This window comes from Gossypium hirsutum, chromosome D03 (assembly GCF_007990345.1).
Source record: "Gossypium hirsutum isolate 1008001.06 chromosome D03, Gossypium_hirsutum_v2.1, whole genome shotgun sequence".
Taxonomy (NCBI): Eukaryota; Viridiplantae; Streptophyta; class Magnoliopsida; order Malvales; family Malvaceae; genus Gossypium; species Gossypium hirsutum.
This window is the reverse complement of record NC_053439.1, coordinates 48,976,658-49,000,588: the sequence shown is the minus strand read 5'-3', so window position 1 is coordinate 49,000,588 and position 23,931 is coordinate 48,976,658. Positions and strand designations below refer to the sequence as shown.

At 28.7% G+C, this 23,931-nt stretch overlaps 2 protein-coding genes and 1 long non-coding RNA gene across 3 annotated transcripts; 2 read left to right on the top strand and 1 right to left on the bottom strand.

The window, feature by feature from the left end:
• The first annotated feature begins 8,271 nt into the window (after nucleotides 1–8,271).
• LOC107963870 (protein disulfide isomerase-like 1-4) lies at nucleotides 8,272–12,153 on the top strand. Its single transcript, XM_016900376.2, has 12 exons — nucleotides 8,272–8,926; nucleotides 9,064–9,193; nucleotides 9,387–9,552; nucleotides 9,640–9,758; nucleotides 9,855–9,935; nucleotides 10,100–10,186; nucleotides 10,329–10,403; nucleotides 10,545–10,613; nucleotides 10,709–10,789; nucleotides 10,869–11,003; nucleotides 11,112–11,168; nucleotides 11,789–12,153. The coding sequence occupies exons 1-12, from the start codon at nucleotides 8,346–8,348 to the stop codon at nucleotides 11,978–11,980; spliced, it is 1,773 nt and encodes a 590-aa protein (XP_016755865.2). The 5' UTR covers nucleotides 8,272–8,345; the 3' UTR covers nucleotides 11,981–12,153.
• A 3,435-nt stretch (nucleotides 12,154–15,588) lies between these two features.
• LOC121215571 (proline-rich receptor-like protein kinase PERK12) lies at nucleotides 15,589–16,662 on the top strand. Its single transcript, XM_041090362.1, has one exon. It carries the CDS (start codon nucleotides 15,970–15,972, stop codon nucleotides 16,453–16,455), a length of 486 nt encoding a protein of 161 aa, XP_040946296.1. The 5' UTR covers nucleotides 15,589–15,969; the 3' UTR covers nucleotides 16,456–16,662.
• A 4,074-nt stretch (nucleotides 16,663–20,736) lies between these two features.
• On the bottom strand, nucleotides 20,737–21,818 carry LOC121215570 (uncharacterized). Its single transcript, XR_005911486.1, has 2 exons — nucleotides 21,736–21,818; nucleotides 20,737–21,019 (listed from the first exon to the last, which is right to left on the bottom strand). It is a non-coding gene; the product is annotated as an uncharacterized lncRNA (long non-coding RNA).
• Between the last annotated feature and the right edge of the window lie 2,113 nt (nucleotides 21,819–23,931).

Sequence of the window (23,931 nt, the reverse complement as noted above, 5' to 3'; positions counted from 1 at the left end):
TCTTTTACATGCTATTGATAATCACATATCACATATATGCATTAGTAGTACTATTTCATATTATCAAATCAATTCAAATATCATTTAATCGATTCAAATTTTATTATTTAAAATTATATTTTATAGTATTATATATTATGATTTTAGTAAATTTATATAAGAATATTTAATATTAAGAATTTTATTAAATTATATATTTTTATTAAATTATATTTAAAAATAATTAATTTAAATTATATTTTATAGCATTATATATTATGATTTTAGTAAATTCTAAGCATATTTAGTATTAAGAATTTTATTATATTATATATTTTTACTAAATTATATTTTTAATAATTATTATTTTAAATTATATTTTATAGTATTATATATTATGATTTTAGTAAATTCATTTAAGAATATTTAATATTAAGAATTTTATTAAATTATATATTTTTACTAAATTATATTTTTAATAATTATTATTTTAAATTATATTTTATAGTATTATATATTATGATTTTAGTAAATTCATTTAAGAATATTTAATATTAAGAATTTTATTAAATTATATATTTTTACTAAATTATATTTTTAATAATTATTATTTTAAATTATATTTTATAGTATTATATATTATGATTTTAGTAAATTCATTTAAGAATATTTAATATTAAGAATTTTATTAAATTATATATTTTTACTAAATTATATTTTTAATAATTATTATTTTAAATTATATTTTATAGTATTATATATTATGATTTTAGTAAATTCATTTAAGAATATTTAATATTAAGAATTTTATTAAATTATATATTTTTATTAAATTATATTTAATAATTATTATTTTAAATTATATTTTATAGTATTATATATTATGATTTTAGTAAATTCATTTAAGAATATTTAAATATTAATAATTTTATTAAATTATATATTTTTATTAAATTATATTTAATAATTATTTTAAATTATATTTTTTAGTATTATATATTATGATTTTATTAAATTCATATAAGAATATTTAATATTAAGAATTTTATTAAATTATATATTTTTATTTAATTATATTTAATAATTATTATGTTAAAATATGATTAAATTATTTGTTATTTATATTAATAAGCTTATTAAAATTTAATTACAATAACAATAATTATCTACCTAAAAAAAATTCTGCTAAGGGTATTCTAGTCATTTTAGTTTTTTTCCTTATGCTATTACACCTCTATTCCATTCAACCAAACACAAGAATACTATTACTTACCTTATGCCAAATTTTCAAAGAATTAAAATAAATCAAATTAGAAATAATTAAAACTTAATTCAATTCTAAATCTTTTAAATTTTAGGTAAAGGTAATTATTTTAACCCACGTTTAGTTCCAATTTTAGAATCAATTTGATAAGAAATTAAATTTAAAATCGAAATAATTATCCCGAAAAGAAAAATTCATGGTCCTTTAAAAATTATGAAACCCAAATCAAATTTGCGACCTCGAATAAAATTAGGTGTTAACATTAACCTAATTAGAAGGTCCATATTTTCGGAAATGACATTCAGACTTCTCACGTACATAGCACCCCATCATATCTTTTATTAATTGGTACTTCTCTTGAAGGAGATTCTTGGTTTTTTTTTTCTCTTATTAAGCTGACCTTTAAGTTGTTTATAATAGGACTTATTTTTATTTTTATTTTGTATCATTATAAGTACTAGACATGTTCTTCTTTGAAGAGACAAGATGTACCTTTGAATTACTTGCACCATCGAAGTAAAGTAGATTGTCTTGGTTTTTGCACTCTTCTTCTACTCTCAAGCGCATAATAAGAGATTCAATGGATAGTTCCTTTTGTATGTGGTGTAAGACCTTCACGTTAAACACTACATGCAAGTATCTAGAGATTTATGGGCTTGTTCTATCATAGATTTATTTTTCATAGGAAGTAATGTCTACAAACATATTTTTTGGATCTAGATTTTTCTGTGTCATACTTTTGTTGTAATGCCTTCTAACTTTTCTTTGCTGAAGTATGCATTTGATCATAATAATCATACAAATTATCAGAAAGACAATTGACCAAATAATTTTTGTAATGGTCATGATTCTTCTCTCATTTCTTCACATTCTTTTCATGCTCTGATTTTTTTTTCGGTCATAGTTTTAGTATTTTTTTTTTTACTCTTTTTCATCAAAATGTATGAGACATTCAAAAGTATCAAGTGGTAAAATGTCTTTTGCTTCCATCTTTTGTAATTTGCACCATAATAGAGGAAAGGGAGAATTAGATGACCGCCTTGAGTAGTTTTGGGCAATATAAAAAAGGAAAGGGACAACATGTGTTCATCTCAAATTGTTAGAAAATGTTGGACAATATATCTTGTGCATGGGAGTATAGGATCAATTTCTTGTTGCTATACTATCACAACTCTAATAGTTAAAATAGAGTGACAGATATTGAGGCACGAACCCAGTCGCTTTCTTGAGATGACATGCACCCCCTTGCTAATAATAACCGGTGCGAAGAAATTTTATTATACCTTATCTCTCGAGATGCAATAAGCTAGTCACCCACTATACATTTTGTTAACCTGCACAAGTTAGAAGGTAAAAGCTTCACCCAATAAATTAGAACTCTTTAAAGGATTTAAGAAGACTTGTTTTTATTTCTCTTAAAAATATATGCTTTTCTTATGGAATTATAAGATAAGACTTGAGCAAAAAAAAGTTAACGAAACATTAAATAATTTTTTTTGAATAATCTCAATATAGGTTTTCTTTTTGAACAAAAACAATGTCTAGAACTATGCATAATCCCTTCTCAACTCATAAATAAGAGGATAATGCATTTCAGCGCACTCGAAATCACGTCCTCCTATACTGACAACAATACTAATATTAATCGAGCTAAAACTCAATATGCAAACATTAAAAAAGTTTAAATCTAAATTGAAAGAACTTACATCATTAAAATTTCATATTAAAACTTTACCAAACTTAAAAAAAAAATCATATAAACTTTTTTTTAAAGTAAAATGCTTATAAAATATAGAACGTTTTGTCTTTTATTAAAATATCCCAAAAGAAATCTTTCTACTCAAACTTTTCAGCTTCCCATCTTTAAAGCCATCTCTAGAACACAGAGTTCGATGTTGGATCTTAATTCTAATCCAATTCTATAAATCAAATAAATAAAAAAAGTACTTTTATCTTTTCAAAAAAAAAATCAAACTCATATTTATATATAATTATATTAATAATATATATAAGATTTTTTATTTTGTAAAAAAATAAATTTTTAATCATTTTTCTATTTAATTAATATTTGATTGGGTCCTAACATTAATTATCTCAAACAGTCAAATATTAATTAAGTATAGATAAAATAAAGTTCTAAAAATTAACACTAACCTAATCAAATATTTAAATAATAAAATAATTTTATTAACCGAACCAAATTGATCAATGCTCAAAACCTATGTCCATTTTGGTGACTCTATTATGTTGAAATTTCAGATTAAGTCCCTTCATGACATGATTTGATTCTCTTACTTTTATAATATCATTAGCTAGTTCAAATAGTTTTAGCCGTTGCAATATAACGGTTGATTCTGAGTTTTGGTGACTGTCTCTACAACATTCAATTTTGTGATTTTTAGTTTTGATGCCTTTGCTATGTTCAAATTTGTGATCTAGTACATATACTTTAATTTGACATAAATCGATTCTTTTACTTTTATAATGTCATTGGTTTATCCAAATAATTTTGATCAGTAACTATTCTAGTTAGAATGCCAACATGATTTTTCTTAAAACACCATTCTAACACACACAATAAAATATATTTCATCGATTGAGTCTTAACTCGATTAGCATGGGCATCATTGCTAATGCAATAGGACGAGAGTTCGAGTGCACTGAAGCATATTATCCTTGTAACACCCCTTACCCGAGACCGCTGCCGGAGTCAAGCATGAGGCGTTACTTGACTTCACTTATTAGTTCAGGGCATAAAAATTTACTTTTAAAATTTATTTCACTGTTCATCATAATACTGTGCACCTGCGCAGCAGTCACTAATTTAATTATAACTCGAGTTACGAAACTCAAAATTTAGATCCATAAATTTTCCCTAAAACTAGACTCATATATATTTTTACCATAAATTTTTCAGAATTTTTGGTTTAGCCAATTAGTACAGTTTATTAGTTAAAGTCTCCCATGTTTCACTGATCGACTGTCCTGACCTCTTGTCACTAAAATTTAATTATCTCATTGTACAGACTTCATATGGTGTTCTCACTTGTTTCTACAGAAAATATACTCAATAATGAATCTATACATATAAATTAAAACTCATAATATTTTTATAAAATTTTTAATGATTTTCCAAAGGCAGAATAGGGGATTCCGAAGACCACTTTGACATTGTCTAACTAAAATACAAATATCTCAAAATACATAATTCCTTTGTCTATACTGTTATTTTTCTATGAAAATAGACTCAATAAGCTTTAATTATATATATCATCCACCCTCTAATTCATTTTCTACTATCATTGGTGATTTTTCAAATTCACGTCACTACTGCTGTCTCAAAACTGATTCACTGCCAATTTTTACTTTTTCATAATTTCTATGCATAATTTATCACCTAGACATTTATAACAACAAACACCTTCATACTTGGCCATTTTAATAACTATTCATCATCAAATATTTACATATCATCTTTTGGTCATAATTTAAGAATATACAATCGAAATGACTAAGTTCCTATACATGTCATAGCTCGAAACATTTATCGTCTTAAAATACCGAGTTGTGGTGGTTGATAGTGTGAACGCTCTCCGGCATCTTCAAGATCCCGACTATACTTGATAATATTATAAGAAAGAAAAAGAAATAAAAGAAGTAAGCATAAAACTTAGTAAGTTTACAAGTAAATAATAACAACATTTAACACAAATAATGATATGCAAGTATCATGTTCTTAAGTTTCCTCTTTACTTACTCTCATTTACTTGTTTATTTACTTACCTATTTAGATAGCTTAAGATTACAACTTACTCTTCTCTTGCTGAAATATTGGTTCTCACTCATATCATAACATATTCTTAACTCTTATACCTCACCTGAAGTTGCTAATTATACTTTTACTTTAACTTCCATAGAACATAATCTGTTTTCTAGCCCGCTGAGCCACATTGGAATATTAAGGATATTTGGGTCTCATATATGATAATAACATGCCAAACCCATGTCTCAGACATGGTCTTACATGGGATGTTTTTTGTACTGCCAATGCCATATCCCAGATATGGTCTTACATGGGAGTTCTTATATCGATGCCCATGCCATGTCCCATACATGGTCTTACGGGGGACCTCTCATCTCGGTGCCAATGCCATGTCCCAGACATGGTCTTACATGGGACCTCTTATCTCGGTGCCAACGCTGTGTCCCAGACATGGTCTTACATGGGACCTCTTTACCCAAATGTTATGACATTTGTATCTGATACATTATTTATGTTTCAACGGGACTTTTTAACACTGATTCTCTGTCATCTCATACTTGAGTCAACATTAAATAAATTCATGAAATAAATATATAATTGCTAGAAAATAACAACATTAATAATTATTATTAAAATATTTTATTTATTTACCGTAAACTTACCTCGGTAAAAAATTTGACCAAATCTAGCAACTTAGTCCTCTATCTTTTATCAAAATATATTTCATCGATTGAGTCTTAACTCGATTAGCATGGGCATTATTGCCAATGCAATAGGACGTGAGTTCGAGTGCACTGAAGCACATTATCCTCTTATTTATAGGTTGGAGAGGGGCTATGGATAATTTTAGGCATGCTGTCAAAATGAGCAGATATAATCAAAACCTATAATGAGATTGTTCAATATATATATTTCAAAATGATGAGTTAGAATTTGTGTTTTTAAGGGGGAAAAAAGTCCACGTAAGAATTAATCGAAAAAGTTAAGAGTGTAAAGAGATTAAATTATATCAAATTAAAATAAAAGGATTAAATCCAAAACAATTTAAACCTAAAGTAAAAATCCAAGATGTGGTTTTATTTATATAAATATATATTGTCATTAAATGTATAATAAAAAGTTAAATATTCGACAACATTTGATTTATTAATTTAATGATTTATATATTACATATTCGGATATTAAATTTATTATTTTGTATTAATTAAAATTTTACATGAATTTAAATTAAAGAATGCTTATTATTTTATTTCCTCTCACTTTTTTTTCCAACCAAACATGCTTAGAATTTATTTTTCTTCCACTTTTCCATGCAACCAAGCATACCCTTAAACTATACTTAGTACGAAAGAAAGAAAATTAGAAATATGAAAAATTGAAAGGGTGAAAAACTTGAAGGGTGGAAAATATAAATTTTCTTTCTATCAATATGCCTAGTGGGTAAGATGGAAAAATAGAAAAAAAAATTCCCTCAATTGCTCGGAAGAGTTGAAAAGTGAAGGAAATAAAATAAAACAATTTGAAAAATGCATAATTTGAAATAAGATACACTTATTTTGAAATGATTGGTTTTTACGCAAAATGATCACCCCTCCTATTTTCTTTCTCTCGCTTTTCTTTTCAACCAATCATACTCAAAATTTCTTTCTTTCTACTTTTCCACTCCCTCCTTTCATCCCTCCACTTTTCCACTCAACCAAACACATCCTTAATGCTTTATTTTAGTTTTAATTTACATGATAACTCACATTTGATATAGGATCCATACTTAACTTGCTCTAAAAAATATTTATTATTTTAAATTATTTATTTAGAAAATTGTTGAGCATGCTAATTCACGGGCTAAATTAGCCATGTATGCAAAAAGAAATTATTGGCTAAATAGGTCGATTTTTTTGAAAATTTAGGGAAATAAACTATTTTTGGAAAGAGTGTGGGAAAACAGTCTAATTTTAAGTTGCATTTTCTAAATCTTTTAACATAATTAGTTTCTTTGGTTAAATAGTTAAATAGTTATATGTTAGTGATTTTGTCATTAAGTCTTAGGTTTGATTTCTCTCTCACTCACGTTTATATTTTTTGTTTTAATTTTTTTTATATTTTTAATTAATCTTTTTAACATATTAACTCTTTTGGCTAAATAGTTGAATAATAATTTCATCTTTAAGACCTAGGTTCAATTCCCCTATTCTAAACACATTTGTAATTTTTATTCCATGTCGATTCAAGCTTTTTTCTATTTTTAATTAATAAATTTATCATTTTCAAATTTTTTATTTTTAATTAATCTTTTTAATTTATAACTCTTCTATTCATAAAATCAAATAATAAATATGTAATTATATAATAAAAATATATATTTTATGTTAAAAATATTTGAAATTAATAACTCCTTTATATATAATATAAACATTAACTAATTTTTTTGATATATTTTTCTTTATATATAATATTTATATGTCAAATATTTATTTTCTCCGCATAGATTATGGGTCTGGTGATTTTTAATATTATAAAATAAAATAATTATTTCAAATACAATTATTATTTTTATATGTAAAATATTTCAAATATCTTTACTTTTTTATCTACATTGTGGGTATGATATTTCAAATATTATTATGCTTATATGTGAAATATTTTAAATACATACAAAAATATATAATACTAAAATTTATTGCACTCATGATATGGATTGAAAATAAATATTACAAATATAAAAATTATATTTACTAATAATAATATTTTTAATAATAATTTGATTTTACGAATAAAAGAGTTATTAATTAAAAAATTGAAAAGAATATATTTATTAATTAAAAATATTTGAAAAAACATGAAATAAAAATATAAATGTATTTAGAAGAGGAACATTATACTTGGATCTTAACGATATGAAATTATTATTATTTAACTATTTAACTAAATGAGCTAATATATTAAAATATTAATTAAAAATATAAAAAAGCTTAAAACAAAACAAAATAAAATATATAAATTTGAGTGAGAAAAAAATCGAACTTGAAAAGCTTTTTTTTCTCTCCCTCTACAAAAACAACTTATTTTTATAAATTTTCAAAAAAATCCAACTATTTACGCAACAATTTTTTTTTACAGTTAATTTAGCGAAATCTACTAATTAGCAATGGAAAATGATGAATTAAATTAATCTTGTTCGAATCCCGACTGAAAGACGAAAACGACGTCGTTGGACTGAGTTGTTGACCTTCTTGCTCAGTTTGACTTCCATCTTCTATTTCCTTCCACACTATAAACCCTACTCAGATCAGAGATCTCGTCATTCTCAGTTTCCTCTATCATCTCCGATCTCTTCTCGAAATGGCGTCGTTTCGGTTCTTCATAGTTATCTCCCTCGTTTCTCTCATCCTCATTTCAACTCTCACTCCTTCAATCTCCAAGACCGCCAAAAGCGACGACGTCGAGCTTGACGACGACGAGGATCTCCGTTTTCTCGAAGAAACGGAGGGAAAAAAAGACGCCGCTCCTTCTCACTCCCACTTCAACGAAGAAGATGACGGCGACGACGAGTACCCCGACCTGGACGACGAGGAGTTCGGGAACTACCACGATTTCGATGACTCCGATTCGGATCCGTACAAGGAACCCGAAATCGACGACAAGGACGTCGTCGTTTTGAAGGAAGGGAACTTCAGTGATTTCATTGAGAAAAACAAGTTCGTGATGGTTGAGTTCTACGCGCCGTGGTGTGGCCATTGCCAGGCGTTGGCTCCGGAGTACGCTGCGGCGGCGACGGAATTGAAGGGAGAAGAAGTGGTGTTGGCCAAGGTGGACGCCACGGAGGAGAATGAGCTGGCGCAAGAGTATGACGTGCAGGGTTTCCCTACTGTTTACTTCTTTGTTGATGGAGAGCATAAGCCTTACCCTGGAGCTAGAAATAAGTAAGTTTTGATTAGGATTAGGGGTTTTCGATTATCTATTGAATTCACGATTTGATTTTAGCCAAATCATGGTAAAAATATAGAAACTAGAATGTACCGGCTTTGTTTAATTGAAAATTTAATCATTGACAATTCAGGGAGGCCATAGTGACCTGGATCAAGAAGAAGATAGGGCCTGGTATTTCCAACATTACCACCATCGACGAGGCTGAACGCATATTGACCTCAGAATCTAAAGTTGCTTTGGGTTACTTGAACTCTTTGGTGGTATGATTTACCTTTCTCTGGTTATATTTCTGTAGTCAACTATAGTTACTTGTTAGATTAGGGTGGCTTGTTGTTCAATCAACATGTTTGGAATTGTCATTAGGGGTGGCTTGATGATCGATCTCCATTTATTAATATACCCCTTTCTCAAATGATGTTGTAATTCGGATTCGGCTTGTTCTAATGATGACAGGGTCCTGAGAGTGAGGAGATTGCTGCCGCATCACGACTCCAAGATGATGTCAGCTTCTATCAAACTGTGAATCCTGATGTTGCGAAGCTTTTCCACCTAGATCCTCAAGTTAAACGCCCTGCATTGGTCTTAGTTAAAATGGAGGCTGAAAAAATAAACTACTTTGGTTAGTTTCTAGACAGATGCAATATTGATTGGAATCTTGATCCAACTTCATAGGGGAAGTTTTATACCCAATTGTTTTGTCTTGCAGATGGCCGGTTTGTTAAGACTGCGATATCCGAGTTTGTATTTTCCAACAAGCTTCCTTTGATTACAATATTTACTAGGGAAAGTGCTCCTTCAATTTTTGAAAGCGATATTAAGAAACAGGTATTCGTGTTATAACATTTTCTCCTATTTATGAACTTTTGAATTATACATGCCTTGGATTTAGTTTATTTGACACTTAAAACGTTGTTCTTGAAGATTTTGATGTTTGCTGCATCAAACATTTCTGAGAAGTATTTACCATCATTCCAAGAAGCAGCGAAATCTTTCAAGGGAAAGGTAACATTAAATCATCTAGATTAAATAAAAGTACTCTTCAGTATTTGTTTGTGTTAATTTTAATAAACTATTGGCACGTTCGATTTCCATAAACTTCATTTCTCTCTAGTCCTGTAGATGGTAGTAACTTCTTACTAATTTGTGTCTTGTATGTCTATTTGCAGCTTATCTTTGTTTATGTGCAAGTGGATAATGAAGATTTTGGAAGACCTGTTGCAGATTATTTTGGTGTCAGTGGAGACGGTCCCAAAGTATGTCTCCCTTACCCTTTATGGTCTTTTACCCCTAGAAAGTTCAATTTTTTGGATGGAAGATGTGGGAATGGTGAAATTTTGTTGTATACTCCATTTGCAATGAGTTTGATGTTCACTATGATGTTATTTTATCACACAGCTCCTTGCATACACTGGAAATGACGATGCTAGGAAGTTTGTCTTTGATGGAGAAGTGACGGTGGATAAAATTAAGGTGGTCTCTCTCTCCATGTCTCACCATATTTAGATTTATCCTACTCTCCTTAATGTGATTGGTTGACAATACTTACTCTTCCAATCAACTTGTAAGCAGTAATAGTTGACTTTAACTTTAGAGGGTTCTACCTTTGTGTAGGCTTTTGGGGAAGATTTTTTAGAAGACAGGCTTAAACCTTTCTACAAGTCGGAACCAATTCCTGAAACAGTAAGTATCTTCTTTCACATGATTGAGTTTCTCATCGTTGATTGTAATCTAACTTCCATTTTTCCTTCCCCCCCCTGAATTTCTATTTGACACAGAACAATGGGGATGTGAAAGTAGTGGTTGGCAATAACTTTGATGAAATCGTATTAGATGAGTCAAAGGATGTCCTTCTTGAGGTATTGCTGTAAGAAACAAAAATGCTTAATTATATCTTTCTTTAAATGCACTCATTCTGTTAATTGCACTGAATACCAGATCTATGCACCTTGGTGTGGCCATTGCCAAGCACTTGAGCCGACATACAACAAGCTTGCCAAACATCTCCGCGGCATTGACTCTTTGGTTATTGCTAAAATGGATGGTACAACAAATGAACATCCTAGGGCAAAGGTAAAAATTAACTCAAATCTGCGCTTCAATTCGTCGTTAAGCTCATGATCCTATTCAATTCCTATTTTGCACTTGAGCTTGAGTGGAACTTCTCTTATTTTTTGGCAGTCCGATGGGTTCCCGACAATTCTGTTCTTCCCGGCAGGAAACAAGAGTTTTGATCCCGTAAGTACTATATGATATTCTGCTTACATCATCCTTCCTATGAAATATTTTTGGACAAGTTATGGTTTTGGTCTCTCTACTATGCTTAAATTTGGAATTTAGTCCTTAGCACTTTAATTTGGTTTAATTTGGTTACTCTACTTAATGTCATTAGTTAGTCAAAGTAGCTAACATCATTAACTATTCTGATAAAAACCCAACATGGCTGGTTGAGTCTTAGCTCGATCGGCATGAGCATTGTTGCCAATGCAGGAGGATATGGATTCGAGTGTGTTGAAACGCATTATTCTCCTATTTATAGGTTGTGGAGGGGTTATGGGTAGTTCTAAATACTGTGTCAAAAAGAGCTGATACAATTAGAACTTATAATAAGATTGTTAGAAAAAAAAACTGACATGGAATTTTTCTTAAAAATACCCTTAGCTGATATGCATTTTTTGTGTGTATTTTTTAATTTCAGTCAGTATTTGAAGGGTATCAGCTATTTGAGCTAACTAATAACATTATAAATGGAGATGGTTTAAATTATCCCAAATTAAAGTATAGTTTGAGTATATTCATCTGTTTCTCTTTGTAAAAAGATTGAATGAGAAAATGTGTGAAATACTGGGCATTGACAGATAACTGTGGACACTGATCGAACTGTCGTGGCATTTTATAAGTTCCTAAAGAAACATGCATCAATCCCATTCAAGCTCCAAAAACCAGTGTCAGCACCCAAAGCTGAAGCAGCATCAACCCCAGAAACAAAGGTTGAGGAGTCGAAGGAGAGTGATAAGAGCAGCAATGGTGGCTTGAAGGATGAGTTGTGATCTCACAGTGACGTTATATTATATGAATAGATAAGAGTAAAGAATAGTGAGTAGAAACGAGGAATCCGAAAATTGTGAGGGTTCCTAGTGTTTGGTGTATGAGTTTTTTTTTCTTAGAGGACAGCAATTGGCTTTTTAGACGTTGAAGAATAAATGGCCCATTGTTCTCTTGCTATCATGCCACCTCATCTAAACATCTTCTTTCCTTCCCTTTTACCTATTAATTTTGATTCCACATTGCATTCGGGGGCACAATTACTTTTCAATACCATAAGTAATGTAATGCTAAATACTTCACTTTTGATTCCTCCAAATATGTGAAAATTAAATTATTTTTATTGTTTTCAACTAATTAATGACTCTTTAAATACAAAAAATACTTTTTTTATCATAAGAAAATAATGTATTAAACATATTTTCATTATTGAAAACAATTTTTTGTTTTTATTTATCAAATGTGTTTTTTAATTTTAAAAAACAATAAATCAAATCAAAAATTTAAAATGAGAATAGATCATATTTTCCAAAGCCAAACGAAATTTAAGATTTAAGTTTTTTTTTTCTTCTTTTGAAATGGTATTATCGAAATACAGCTATTTATATTATTTAAAATTTTAAATAATTTATGTTGTTACATTAAATTATTTGGTGATTACCATTTATTTTACAAATAATTTATATTTATTATTTAAAATATATATTTTATATATCATTATATTAAATAATTTAAAATTTAAATATATTTTTTTAATTTTTAATATCATATCTAAAATTAACATTACAATTGTTAACCGCAATGCTAAAACTTGAAATTACAAATCAATACTTTTTCACTTACATTTTTAAGTCATCCTACTTTTCAATTGCAATAACAACACCAAATTAACTCTTAAATAAAAAACAATTTAAACTCAATGTTAGTAATAAATCTAAACTCAAAATTATTCGAATTTCAAATAATCTGAACAAGTAACTTATAATAACTCAAATTAAGTGTGAAAATTGAATGATAAAATTCGAAATGGTCTCAAATTAAAAATATTTAAATTCAAAAAATCTATCAGACAAATCTGAACGCAAAACATTCCAAACCTAAATTATTTTAAACCCAAATCATCAAACTTAAAATAACAAACCCAAAATAAATGAATTTTTTAAATATAAATTAATCCAACTTAAAATCAACTTCATTCCTCCCATTATTTGTATCAGTTCACCTTTACAAGCAATGAGAAATGGGATATTTGGTGGGGAGGCTGAAGAGTGAAGAGCATGTGAAATCATGTGCCTTGGTCCATGAGACTCGGAGTTCACCGAAGATCGTGTTCCCTATTACCCGCCGCTGTAATTTGACCTTCATAAATTGAGTCGGTGGGGGTCTAAATGTAATCCAACAAGTTCAACTACTAATTCATTCACCAGTTGCCCAATGAAATTTTGAGTTTTATTAGGCGTAAATATTATGTCTGAATTCTCTTTTTAATTATTTCGGATTTAAATCTGATTATGTATGATTTTCTTTTTTTAATTTATTTCAATTTTCAATTTATTATGCTTTAGATTAAGTTGTCTCTATTTTTAATTAATCGAACATATATTATTTATGATTTGTGTCAAAAAAATTAGAACAGTTTTATTTCTTTTCCTAGTTTGCTATTGGTGTTTCCTCTCACCAATAAATTAATAATCTTTTTTTAACTTTTTTTAATTTGTTATTAGTGTTTGTCGAGTGTCTAACTCATCAAAAATAAAAATTCTATAACAAAAACAAAATTAAAACTCATTCGATTAGGGAAATAGGATCAATCTTACATAAATTGATCATTTTATGAATAATTTTGTGCCCACGACTTTTACAGTCTTGTAGAAAACAAAAAGGGGAACCAAATCAAAATACAGATACAACTTTAAGCAAAAGCATGAGAACTCTAGCCTCTAACACGACTTTGGTTTCGGTTTTAATTTATCACAAATAATAAATCTAATCACGGATTATGCATCCTATAAATCGGTTATAACAATCTAGGAACATCCTTAAACTTCTTCGTAGTGGTCAATTAACTACCTCAAACCTCTTCTTAGTGGAATAGCCCGACAATTAGCTCTTGCTCCCACAGTTTAATTATTCGACAAAAACAAAAAAAGTTCGACTTAAATCAACAATCTCAAATACGTGAATAATTCAAACTAAATCGCTAATTTCCTTAACATTATTTAAATACATCTAATTAAATCACGAAAATTTAATTTTAAGTAAAATAAATAACAATTACTATCTATTATTCTCAGGCTTGTAGCCAAATTAGGCCCTAGTCTTCTGATCCTAATTCACTTTGATAAAATTAAATATTTATTTAACTAAATAAAAATAAAAGATACGAGTATAATGTATTTTTAATGTGTGAAAATTATGAGTTAAATCTGCTATTAATTTTTGTATTATGCATAAGAATGCGGATTTAGTTTTTATATTTTTTGAATTTTAAAATTTTAATCTTAATCTAATCACTACTAATAAAATCAATTAGGTCAAATTCTACTATTAATTTTATACTATTTGTAAGTTGTGGATTTAGTTTTGTTCTCAAATTTGATTAGTTTTTAGTCCCTACATTTTTTGAATTTTGAAAATTCAATCATGACTAATACAATAGTAGTTAAATCTATTAATATAAAGTGGTATTTTTATGAGTATTATGTGAAAATAACAAGTTGATACAACATTACACATGTGATAATATGTTACTTGTATACAATTTTAGAAATAACATAATTTAACAACTACTCTTTGGGTTATTATTGAATTTTCAAAATTTTAAAAATACAATAACTAAAAATGATCGACTTAAAATACAAGAATTAAATCTGCAACTTAAACATGGTACAAAGATTAATAGCGGAATTTATCAAAAATATATACATTTATATCACTCCTACCTCAAAAATGACACAAACACAAACATGATACGAAAAATAAAACGAATATATACGCTATAGATTGTGTCATACCCATTACATGGGTGAAAGAAAAACTTAATAATAAATTATATTTATAAAAAAAAATATTTAACAATTGAATCATAAGTGTCTACTGAGTTTTAGCTCAATTGACACCGATATTATTGCTAGTGTAGGAAGACGTCGGTTTGAGCACACTGAAATGCATTTTATCTTTTTATTTAAGGATTGAGGAGGAGTTATGAGTAGAGAATGGTAAAGTATTTACCAATAAACCTCTTTTAGGCTCAATTTCAATCTTTAGACATTTTTTTAATGGTTTAATTTAAGCATTTTATATAAAAATAAGTTTTTTTATAGAATTAGTATCGAGCTGACTCGAAACATAAAACACATTATATATTTTATTTTTTATAGATATAAAACAAGAACACACCAAAACTATGCTAACCATGAGATAACTTGAGACATGACATAAGAATTTAAAATAATTTAAACAAATAATTTCGTGAAAAATCACATAAACACGATATTTTAAATACACGAAAAAAAAACACATAATTTACTTCCTGTATATTTATGGTTTCATTTTTAGACCATCTTAGACGTTATTAACCTTTACAGTTTTATGAAAATAAAGATATCAATTTAAGCTAAATTAAAGTGAAGAGAATAAATCTTAGATTTCAACATAATAGAGGGATTAAAATCACAATTAAACCAAATGATACTTGTTTTGTCTCTCTTTAATCTCTCATTACTTCCCCATATGCTCCCTTAACTTAATCATTAAGTCCCTTAAATCTCTCATCAAAGCCGTCTCTTTTAATTCATTGTTTGGCTCCGTTCGTTCGCTCTCAACTTTCCATTCAACGTGTATTCAAATTTCCACATTGTTTCATTTTCACCCCTAAATTCCCGTTCCACTATATCTACCCCGTTTTCGTCCCATTTTTTTCCTTAAATTCTCCCCATCTTCAAATTCTCTCTAATTTTCAACTGCTTTTTTTTTCCTTCTTCAGATTGGTGAAATGGCTAAAGTCGGATTTTGTCTTACCTTTGTTTTGTTCATTGTTGCTGAACTCACTTCTGCTGCTGAACCGCCGGCGCCTGCGCCTGCGCTGTCACTCGGTGCAGACTTACCGCAACTCGCTCCTACTCCGGTAACTGGATCTCCCGACTCCGCGCCATATATCTCACCGGTAATGGATGCTTCGCCACCGGCACCAATGGGGCCATCTCCATCAGATCTGGCGCCAGGAAACTCGCCCGCGAGTTCTCCCGCTCCTTCACCGGTCGATGCCAGCGATATCAACCACAGCGACATCAACGCAGAAGGAAGCGAAGAGAAGAGCGGCGGCGATGGAGGAATGAGCGGCGGAAAAAAGGCGGGAATCGTGTTTGGCGTAGTGGCGGCAGCGTGTTTGGTTGGCTTCGGTGGATTGGTTTACAAGAAGAGACAAGAGAATATCAGGAGATCTCAGTACGGGTACGCCGCCAGGAGCGAATTTCTGTGAAGAAGATGAACAGTACAAAGGTTTATCATTCAAATGTATTACTAGCATTTGATTTTGATTTGATATTTATTTTTTATTCTTTATAAAGAGATTTAAACTATTTTTGCATGAGTTTAAGATTGTCGTAGCAGAAATTTTCAGTGAGTCCCGTACTGTTGTATTTCCATTACAGTTATCATCTCTCAACGATGTCCGTCTGTTTTACTACTAAAATCTATAGTTATTAATATAATTAAATTTTTGAAAAAAAAACAGTTATTAAATTACGTTTTCAAAGGGTTTTTTTTTCTTTTATAATTTAAATTATTTTTAGAAAACAATAGCTAAAAATGATTTAAATTATAAAAGAAAGAAAACCATTGAAAACGTTGTTTTTTTTCACAATTTTAATTATATAAGTAATTTTAAATTAGAGAAAGTTATTAGATATGTTTGAGTTTATAATAATTGGATAGTATGTTATTTTGTTGGTACTTAAAAATTATAGATTTTAAGATTTTTTTTATCTATATATTAGATTATGATTAGATGTGATCATGAGTTGGGCATCTCAATATAATTTTAGGCTTAGGCTCAGGTTCGGCCCTAAAAAATAAGCTTAAAATTTTACCTAAGTTTAGTCTGGATAAAAATGCTAAAACCTGAATTTGGTCTAGCCTGTCTGTATTAATTTTTTTTAATATTAGTATTTTTATATGAAACAAATTTTAAAAATATAGTACATCAAATTAATACACTAAAAACATTAAAATCAATGTTTCCTAACAAATTGAAAATAAGTAAATAATTTAATATTTATGTTTAAATAACATTAAGATAGGTGCAACTTAACAATCAAATGCCTCTAAAATAGTAATAAATTTAACAATAAAACAAGAATTATACAATATCTAAACAATAACAACAAAATAATAATAATATAATAGCAAAATGAAAGTAAAATAGTGGCAAAACAACACCAAAATAGTAGAAACAACATCAAGTTTTTTTTCTAGGTCGGGCCCAAAAAAAGCTTACTTGAGACTTGACCTGTTTAGAAAATAGGCTCATTTTTTTGCCCAAACTCTCTAACTGTTCGAGTAGGCGTTCGAGCCAAGCCAGGTGACTTGGCCCATGATCAAATCTAATTATGATGAAAAAAATGAATAACAAATAAAATTTATATTAAAAGCTAATAAAAGTTGAGTTGAATTGATAAAGTTGATATTTTTTAAATTACGATGGCTTGCTTTCAAATATTAATATGTGTTATTTAAATTGATTTTTATAAATTTTTATAAAATATTTTAAAAAAAACTCTCAAAACAATATTTATTATTTTGTAATAAAAACTCATTTTTCAATTGAATTAATGTAAGGTTAACTTATGATTTCAACTCAGTCGATCAGATTATATATTGTATAAATAATACACTCATGGTAGTAGTTTTCTACAATTTATTTTTTTTAAATAATAAAATTTTAGGTGACAAATATATTATCACATATGAGAGATTAAAATGCCGAACAATATGTCAATTTATCATTTTCACATAGTATTTACAAAAAAAACACCTCAATATTTCAATTAATGGATTTATTGACTACTTTTTGGGTAAGGATTGAAATTTCATAATTTTAAAATTACAGTCAACTCTCTCTAATAACTTTTTTCTGTTTATCAAAATTTTAGATGTTATACAGAGGTGGTAGTTAAACATATATAATAACATTCAAGACATCTATAAAAAATATATACTTTATTAATAATAATATTAATTAGTGATGTCTGGATTATATTTTTAATAAACTTTAAAAATATAATTCCTTTTATTAAAGATATTTTTCATTTGATAAAATATTATTATTATATTTTATATAAAAATTAAGTATTTTATTGAAATAATTTCTTAATTAAAATTTATTATTTTTATCTCACATAGTAATATAATTAATTTTACTAAAATTTTAAGGCAATAGGTTATTATAGAGAAGTAATTTAATAAAGACTCCATTTCACACTTAATAGTTGTTATAAATGAAAAATTGTACTAAGAGATTATTCTGCGGCAAAAGAGGTGTAGGGGCAAGTGGTGCCCTCGAATCATAGTGGCAAGTTTTTCTCATTTAATCTCTCGAAATGGTTGATATCCAACTTAGAGTCTCATGAGACGTTGGATTTAGTGGAAGTTAATTAGACAAGTTTATTTGGTACCATCATGTGGCGCATCTGGAAGAATAGAAACTTATTCGTCTTTCAAGACCTTACTTGGAAAGCATCTGAGATTGTTAAAAGTATCTATTGCTTGGGCGAAATAATTTTGGTCCACACATAAGGAGGACTTGAATCAAATTAATATCTCCATACAAAGGCTCCCTTTATCTAAAAATTGGGCCCACTTGTACACTACTGGTGCAGTTAGTTTGAATACAAGGTATGCTTCCACAGGGGGAGTGGTGAGGAATCACTTAGGGGAATGGGTGTTGGGTTTCAATCACTATAACACACTTAACCCACATCTGTCGTCAAAATAGGGTTTCAAAGCATTACCGAAACTTATCGATCAAACATACATAAATTTAAACATTTGTATCATATAATATTCAAGTCAAAAAATTAATTAAATTCATACATAATGTCCCTTATTTTATCCCTTGGTGCCCAAAATACGTGTTAGAAACAAATCGAGACTAATTGAAAACTAAGAGAATTTTTCGACAAATATTAAAATTTTCAAACCTGTAGGGTTCACACGCCCGTGTCTTAGACCGTGTGGGCATTTGAAGTAGGGACACACGGGCGTGTCTCAGCCCTCATTTATACCCGTGTAACTCTCTAACTTGGGTTACACGGCCGAGCCACAGGCCCATGTGCCAAACTGTGTGCCCTTTTGGAAATGGCCCCACACACCCGTGTGCCTGGCCGTGTGGACTCAAAATGTACCTTAAACGATAAGTTTACCATTCCCTGTAAGCTTGAACAATAAGCAACTTAAAAACCATTCGTTTAACCAATTCAAAACACGATCAAACACATTCAAAACATGTCAAAACAATCATCCTAGGTGCTTAACCAATGTACCCTCATAGGTACCACAATTATATCATCAAAACATATTAATAGAACATCATTCAAATCAAATTTGTAAACATGCCAAATTCAATCTATTTTATCTAATTCATTGTAACACCCCTAACCCGTATCCGTTGCCGAATTAGGGTTTGAGGCATTATCAAACATAGCACAGATCAAAACAGACATTTATTTAAATTCAAGAACTAAGCAAACTCGTATATATATATGGATCACATAATCAATTTAACGATGTGCAATAAAACATATTACAAGTGCTTAAGGCATAAAGATGTTCGAACCACTTGATTTAACATTAATGGCATCTATATACTTAAAACGCATCCCAGCATATAACATTATATAGTATATATATAAAACATAAATCAAAACATATATACATATATATATCATAAATTGAATATCAATTATTTTACTTCAATACTTGCGCATATTAACCAACCGAACCATCTTATACCATTAAATAATTCAATGTAAATTCAAGCATAGTAATATTTCATCATAGCCGAACCTATATAGTCAACATACAATCTAATACATCATAAACCCATTGTTTACCATTCATTAATCAAGTATATAAGCAACTTTGGTGCAACTCATAAGACCAAATAAACATATTTTATTTCGTAACGAATAATCAAAATAAACTATCATTCCATCTATAGTATAATTAACATTTCACCTAAATTTATTAACATATAAGTAAATCTAATTATCATGCCAACATGTATTTATTCGACCAACTCATTACAATTGCCATTATGACATATGCGTATATGAAAATACATATATAATTTCAATTAACCTATCATGACCAACATTTATGTATATCATCTATTCTTTCCACACCAATTCTTAATACAAAACATACATATCCATCAATTCAATATCATAGCACAACCGAAACTCGTCCCTTAACCAATTTACAGCATAAACACCACTTCAAATTAAGGTTAGATCATGATCAAATATACATTATGTTCTTTCATACTCTTTAGCCGAATTGTTTAGTAAAAACTTACAAGCATTTTTACTATGTTTTAAACTTACTAATACAAACTAATTCATGAATTATTCATGATGTAACCAATCAAGACATAAAATCAAGTTACCAATCATACTAATTATCATTTATACAAATAGACTTATACCATGGTCGAATCATTGAAACCAAACACATTGAACATTCAACCTAGAATATATAAAACTAAGTTTAAACATAATGATCAAGCCATTTTTAATTAAACCGAATTTAAGCATGGGAATTAGACCATTAAAGCATATTCGTTAATACCAAATTCAAAACAAAAAGAGATAAGCCAATTTCGCACGGCTTTTAATTACACATACACATCGATTTCAAAATCACCATTTTTAACTAAGCTATACATGTCATATATTTGAAAACAATTTAGCAAAATATCAAAAGGAGACACCGATAGTGTGATGAGCTTAGCTGACGATTCCCGAACACGTAGCGATCTCCGAAATCTATACATCGAAACAATAATCCAACACATTGTAAGCTAATTTAGCTTAGTAAGTTACAAACAAATAACTCTACAATTTAACTTGATATCTAGAATAATATTTAACCAATTCATACTTCTAAATCATCTTACCTTTAACTTCCCATAGCATAATATAATTATTCACTTCATACTGTGATTTAACAAAAATCAATATAAATACTCAACTATAAGCATTTCTTCAAATTTAAGTACAAGGCCAAGTACCTTATACATTTTATTATCATAAAATATAATGAATCATCTTAAATAAATATAACTCCAATTATAATCACCACCTAGGTTTGATACATATAAAAATTAATCTTGAATACTATCAAAATAATTATTACTCACTTTGTTACTCATGATTTCTCGATAAGTCAAATACTCGATATTAATAATATTTCGAAAATATTTAATAAGTACTCACACTTAGTGCTTAATAATCACACTCGCACACTTAGTGCTTTACCATTATACTCGAACACTTAGTGCATTTCAATTAAACTCGCACACTTAGTGCTAATCTCATTATCGTTTATTTTTATACTCGCACACTTAGTGTTGGGGGTCAACAACTCAATACGTCATATTTCAAAAATTGTTTCACTACATATATATCAATTCAATTCAGCATAATTACATAGATGTTAAGATAATTTAAAACGACACAAATATGTATGCTTAATAACTTACCTCGGATGTCGTCGACAAATAGATCGGCTACTCAACTACCTTTGATTTCCCCCGATCTAAATTCGATTTCTTGGTTTCTTGATCTAAACATATTCAAATAAATCTCATTTAAACATATTTTCATTCAATTTAGTCTAAGAACGCATAAATGGGCAAATTACATTTTTACCCCTAATATTTTACATTTTCACAATTTAGTCCTTTTTGCTCAAAACACAAAATACACAAAATTTGACTACACTCCTTAAGGGCCGAATATTCTTAGTATCCATACAAACCCACACATTTCATTTATTTCACATTTTAGCTCCTAAAAAAATTTTATTTTTACAACTTAACCCTAATTACTCAAATTCATCAACAATTCATTGATAAAACATGCTAATCTAACACATATATTTCATATTTCCTCAACTAACATCATAAAACTCAAACATTCATCAATGGCACATTTCAAAATCATCATCAATTCACAAAATTTAAACATGGGTTTTAAAGAACACAAAGCAACGATCTCAAAAACGTAAAAATTATCAAAAACCGAACAGAAGACTAACCTCAATCTAGTTCAACAATGGCCGAACCTTAGCCAAGCTTTTATCTTTTATTCTTTCTCTAGTTTCGAAAGTGAAGAAAGATGATATGATAATGGCTTTGTTATTATCACTATTATTATTATAACATATATTATAATATTATCATTTTTTTATTTTTAATGTATAAAAAACCATATATTAAAACAATATGCCGTCCACTACTTATAGTATTGGCTAAATTTCAACATAAGGCCTCCAAATTATAAAGACAACAATAATTAGGCACTTTCTTATTTAACCATCAAAATTTCATTTTACGCGATTAAGCCCCTTTTTATTAAATCGACACCCAAACAACAAAATTAATTTACGAAACTTTCACACATTTAAATTCACACATCATAAACACACAAAATAATATTAAAATATTTTTCAGACTCGAATTTATGGTCTCGAAACCACTATTCCGATTAGGGTCAAAATTGGGCTGTTACATTCATGTTCATTTTAACATTAACTTAAACATGTCATAATAAGACCTTAAACCTAAACACATATTTATATGTATATATCCAATCAAAATTAACTTATAATCTTATTTACAATCAATCCAAAAAATAATTAATATTTAGACACCTTAGGTACATGCCGACACAAAAGGAAAAATATCACCATGTTTGAGTTTGGGACCGTTGTTGGATGTTGAATCGGCAATCAAAATTAAGTACTTAACCTGCACACGGAAAACAAAACCGTACGCTGAGTAAAACTAAATGGTATTTCTATAATCCGAGTATTTAAAGACAAAATAATATAATATGCATATGTTAATTATAAGCACAATTGAATATTTAAAACCACATTTATTCATACAATGGCATTAGCCATACATTACTTAATTCATGAATACATCATTATATACCATACTCAATTTACATCACTTGCTATATATAATAACTTTTCACAATATGGTACACATACCATTTAAATAACAATATTGTTCATTCCATATCCAATTCATGGATACACAATTCATGTGTCTCAATCCATATTTCAATTCATTGTCCCATTTTCATTTCACATACACTATCATCTAATATCAATCATAGTGCCATTTCAATTATTTACCCCTATTAACACGACTCAGACTCGGACGGATACACGGATCCAACCAAAACATACCAATTTGGCACCCAGTGCCTCATTGGATAATTCGAAGTAATAATTTAACACCCAGTGTCTCATCGGTTAAACCGAAATAAATTGGCACCCAGTGCCTTATCGAATTAATCAGAAGTAGTAAATTGACACCTAGTGTCTCATAGACTCGAAGCCAAAGAAATCCCTAAACTCTTCCAATCCTATGGCATGCCATCTATATCCCACTCAACCCGATACAGTTAATAGGGTTCCAATTCATTTTTCAAATACAACCAATATCCAATATCAATTTTTTTATATAATCACATATACATAAAAATTCAATTCAATATCAAAATGTCAAATACTCACATCAATCACTTACCATAAACATTTAATCAAAATACAATAACTAATAATTAGATTCGGATTATAGAAATACAAACCGAAATTTTTGAGCTATTCCTTGTCGACTTTATCTTTCCCTTTTTTAGTCGAGGATTCCGATACGACGTTAGTT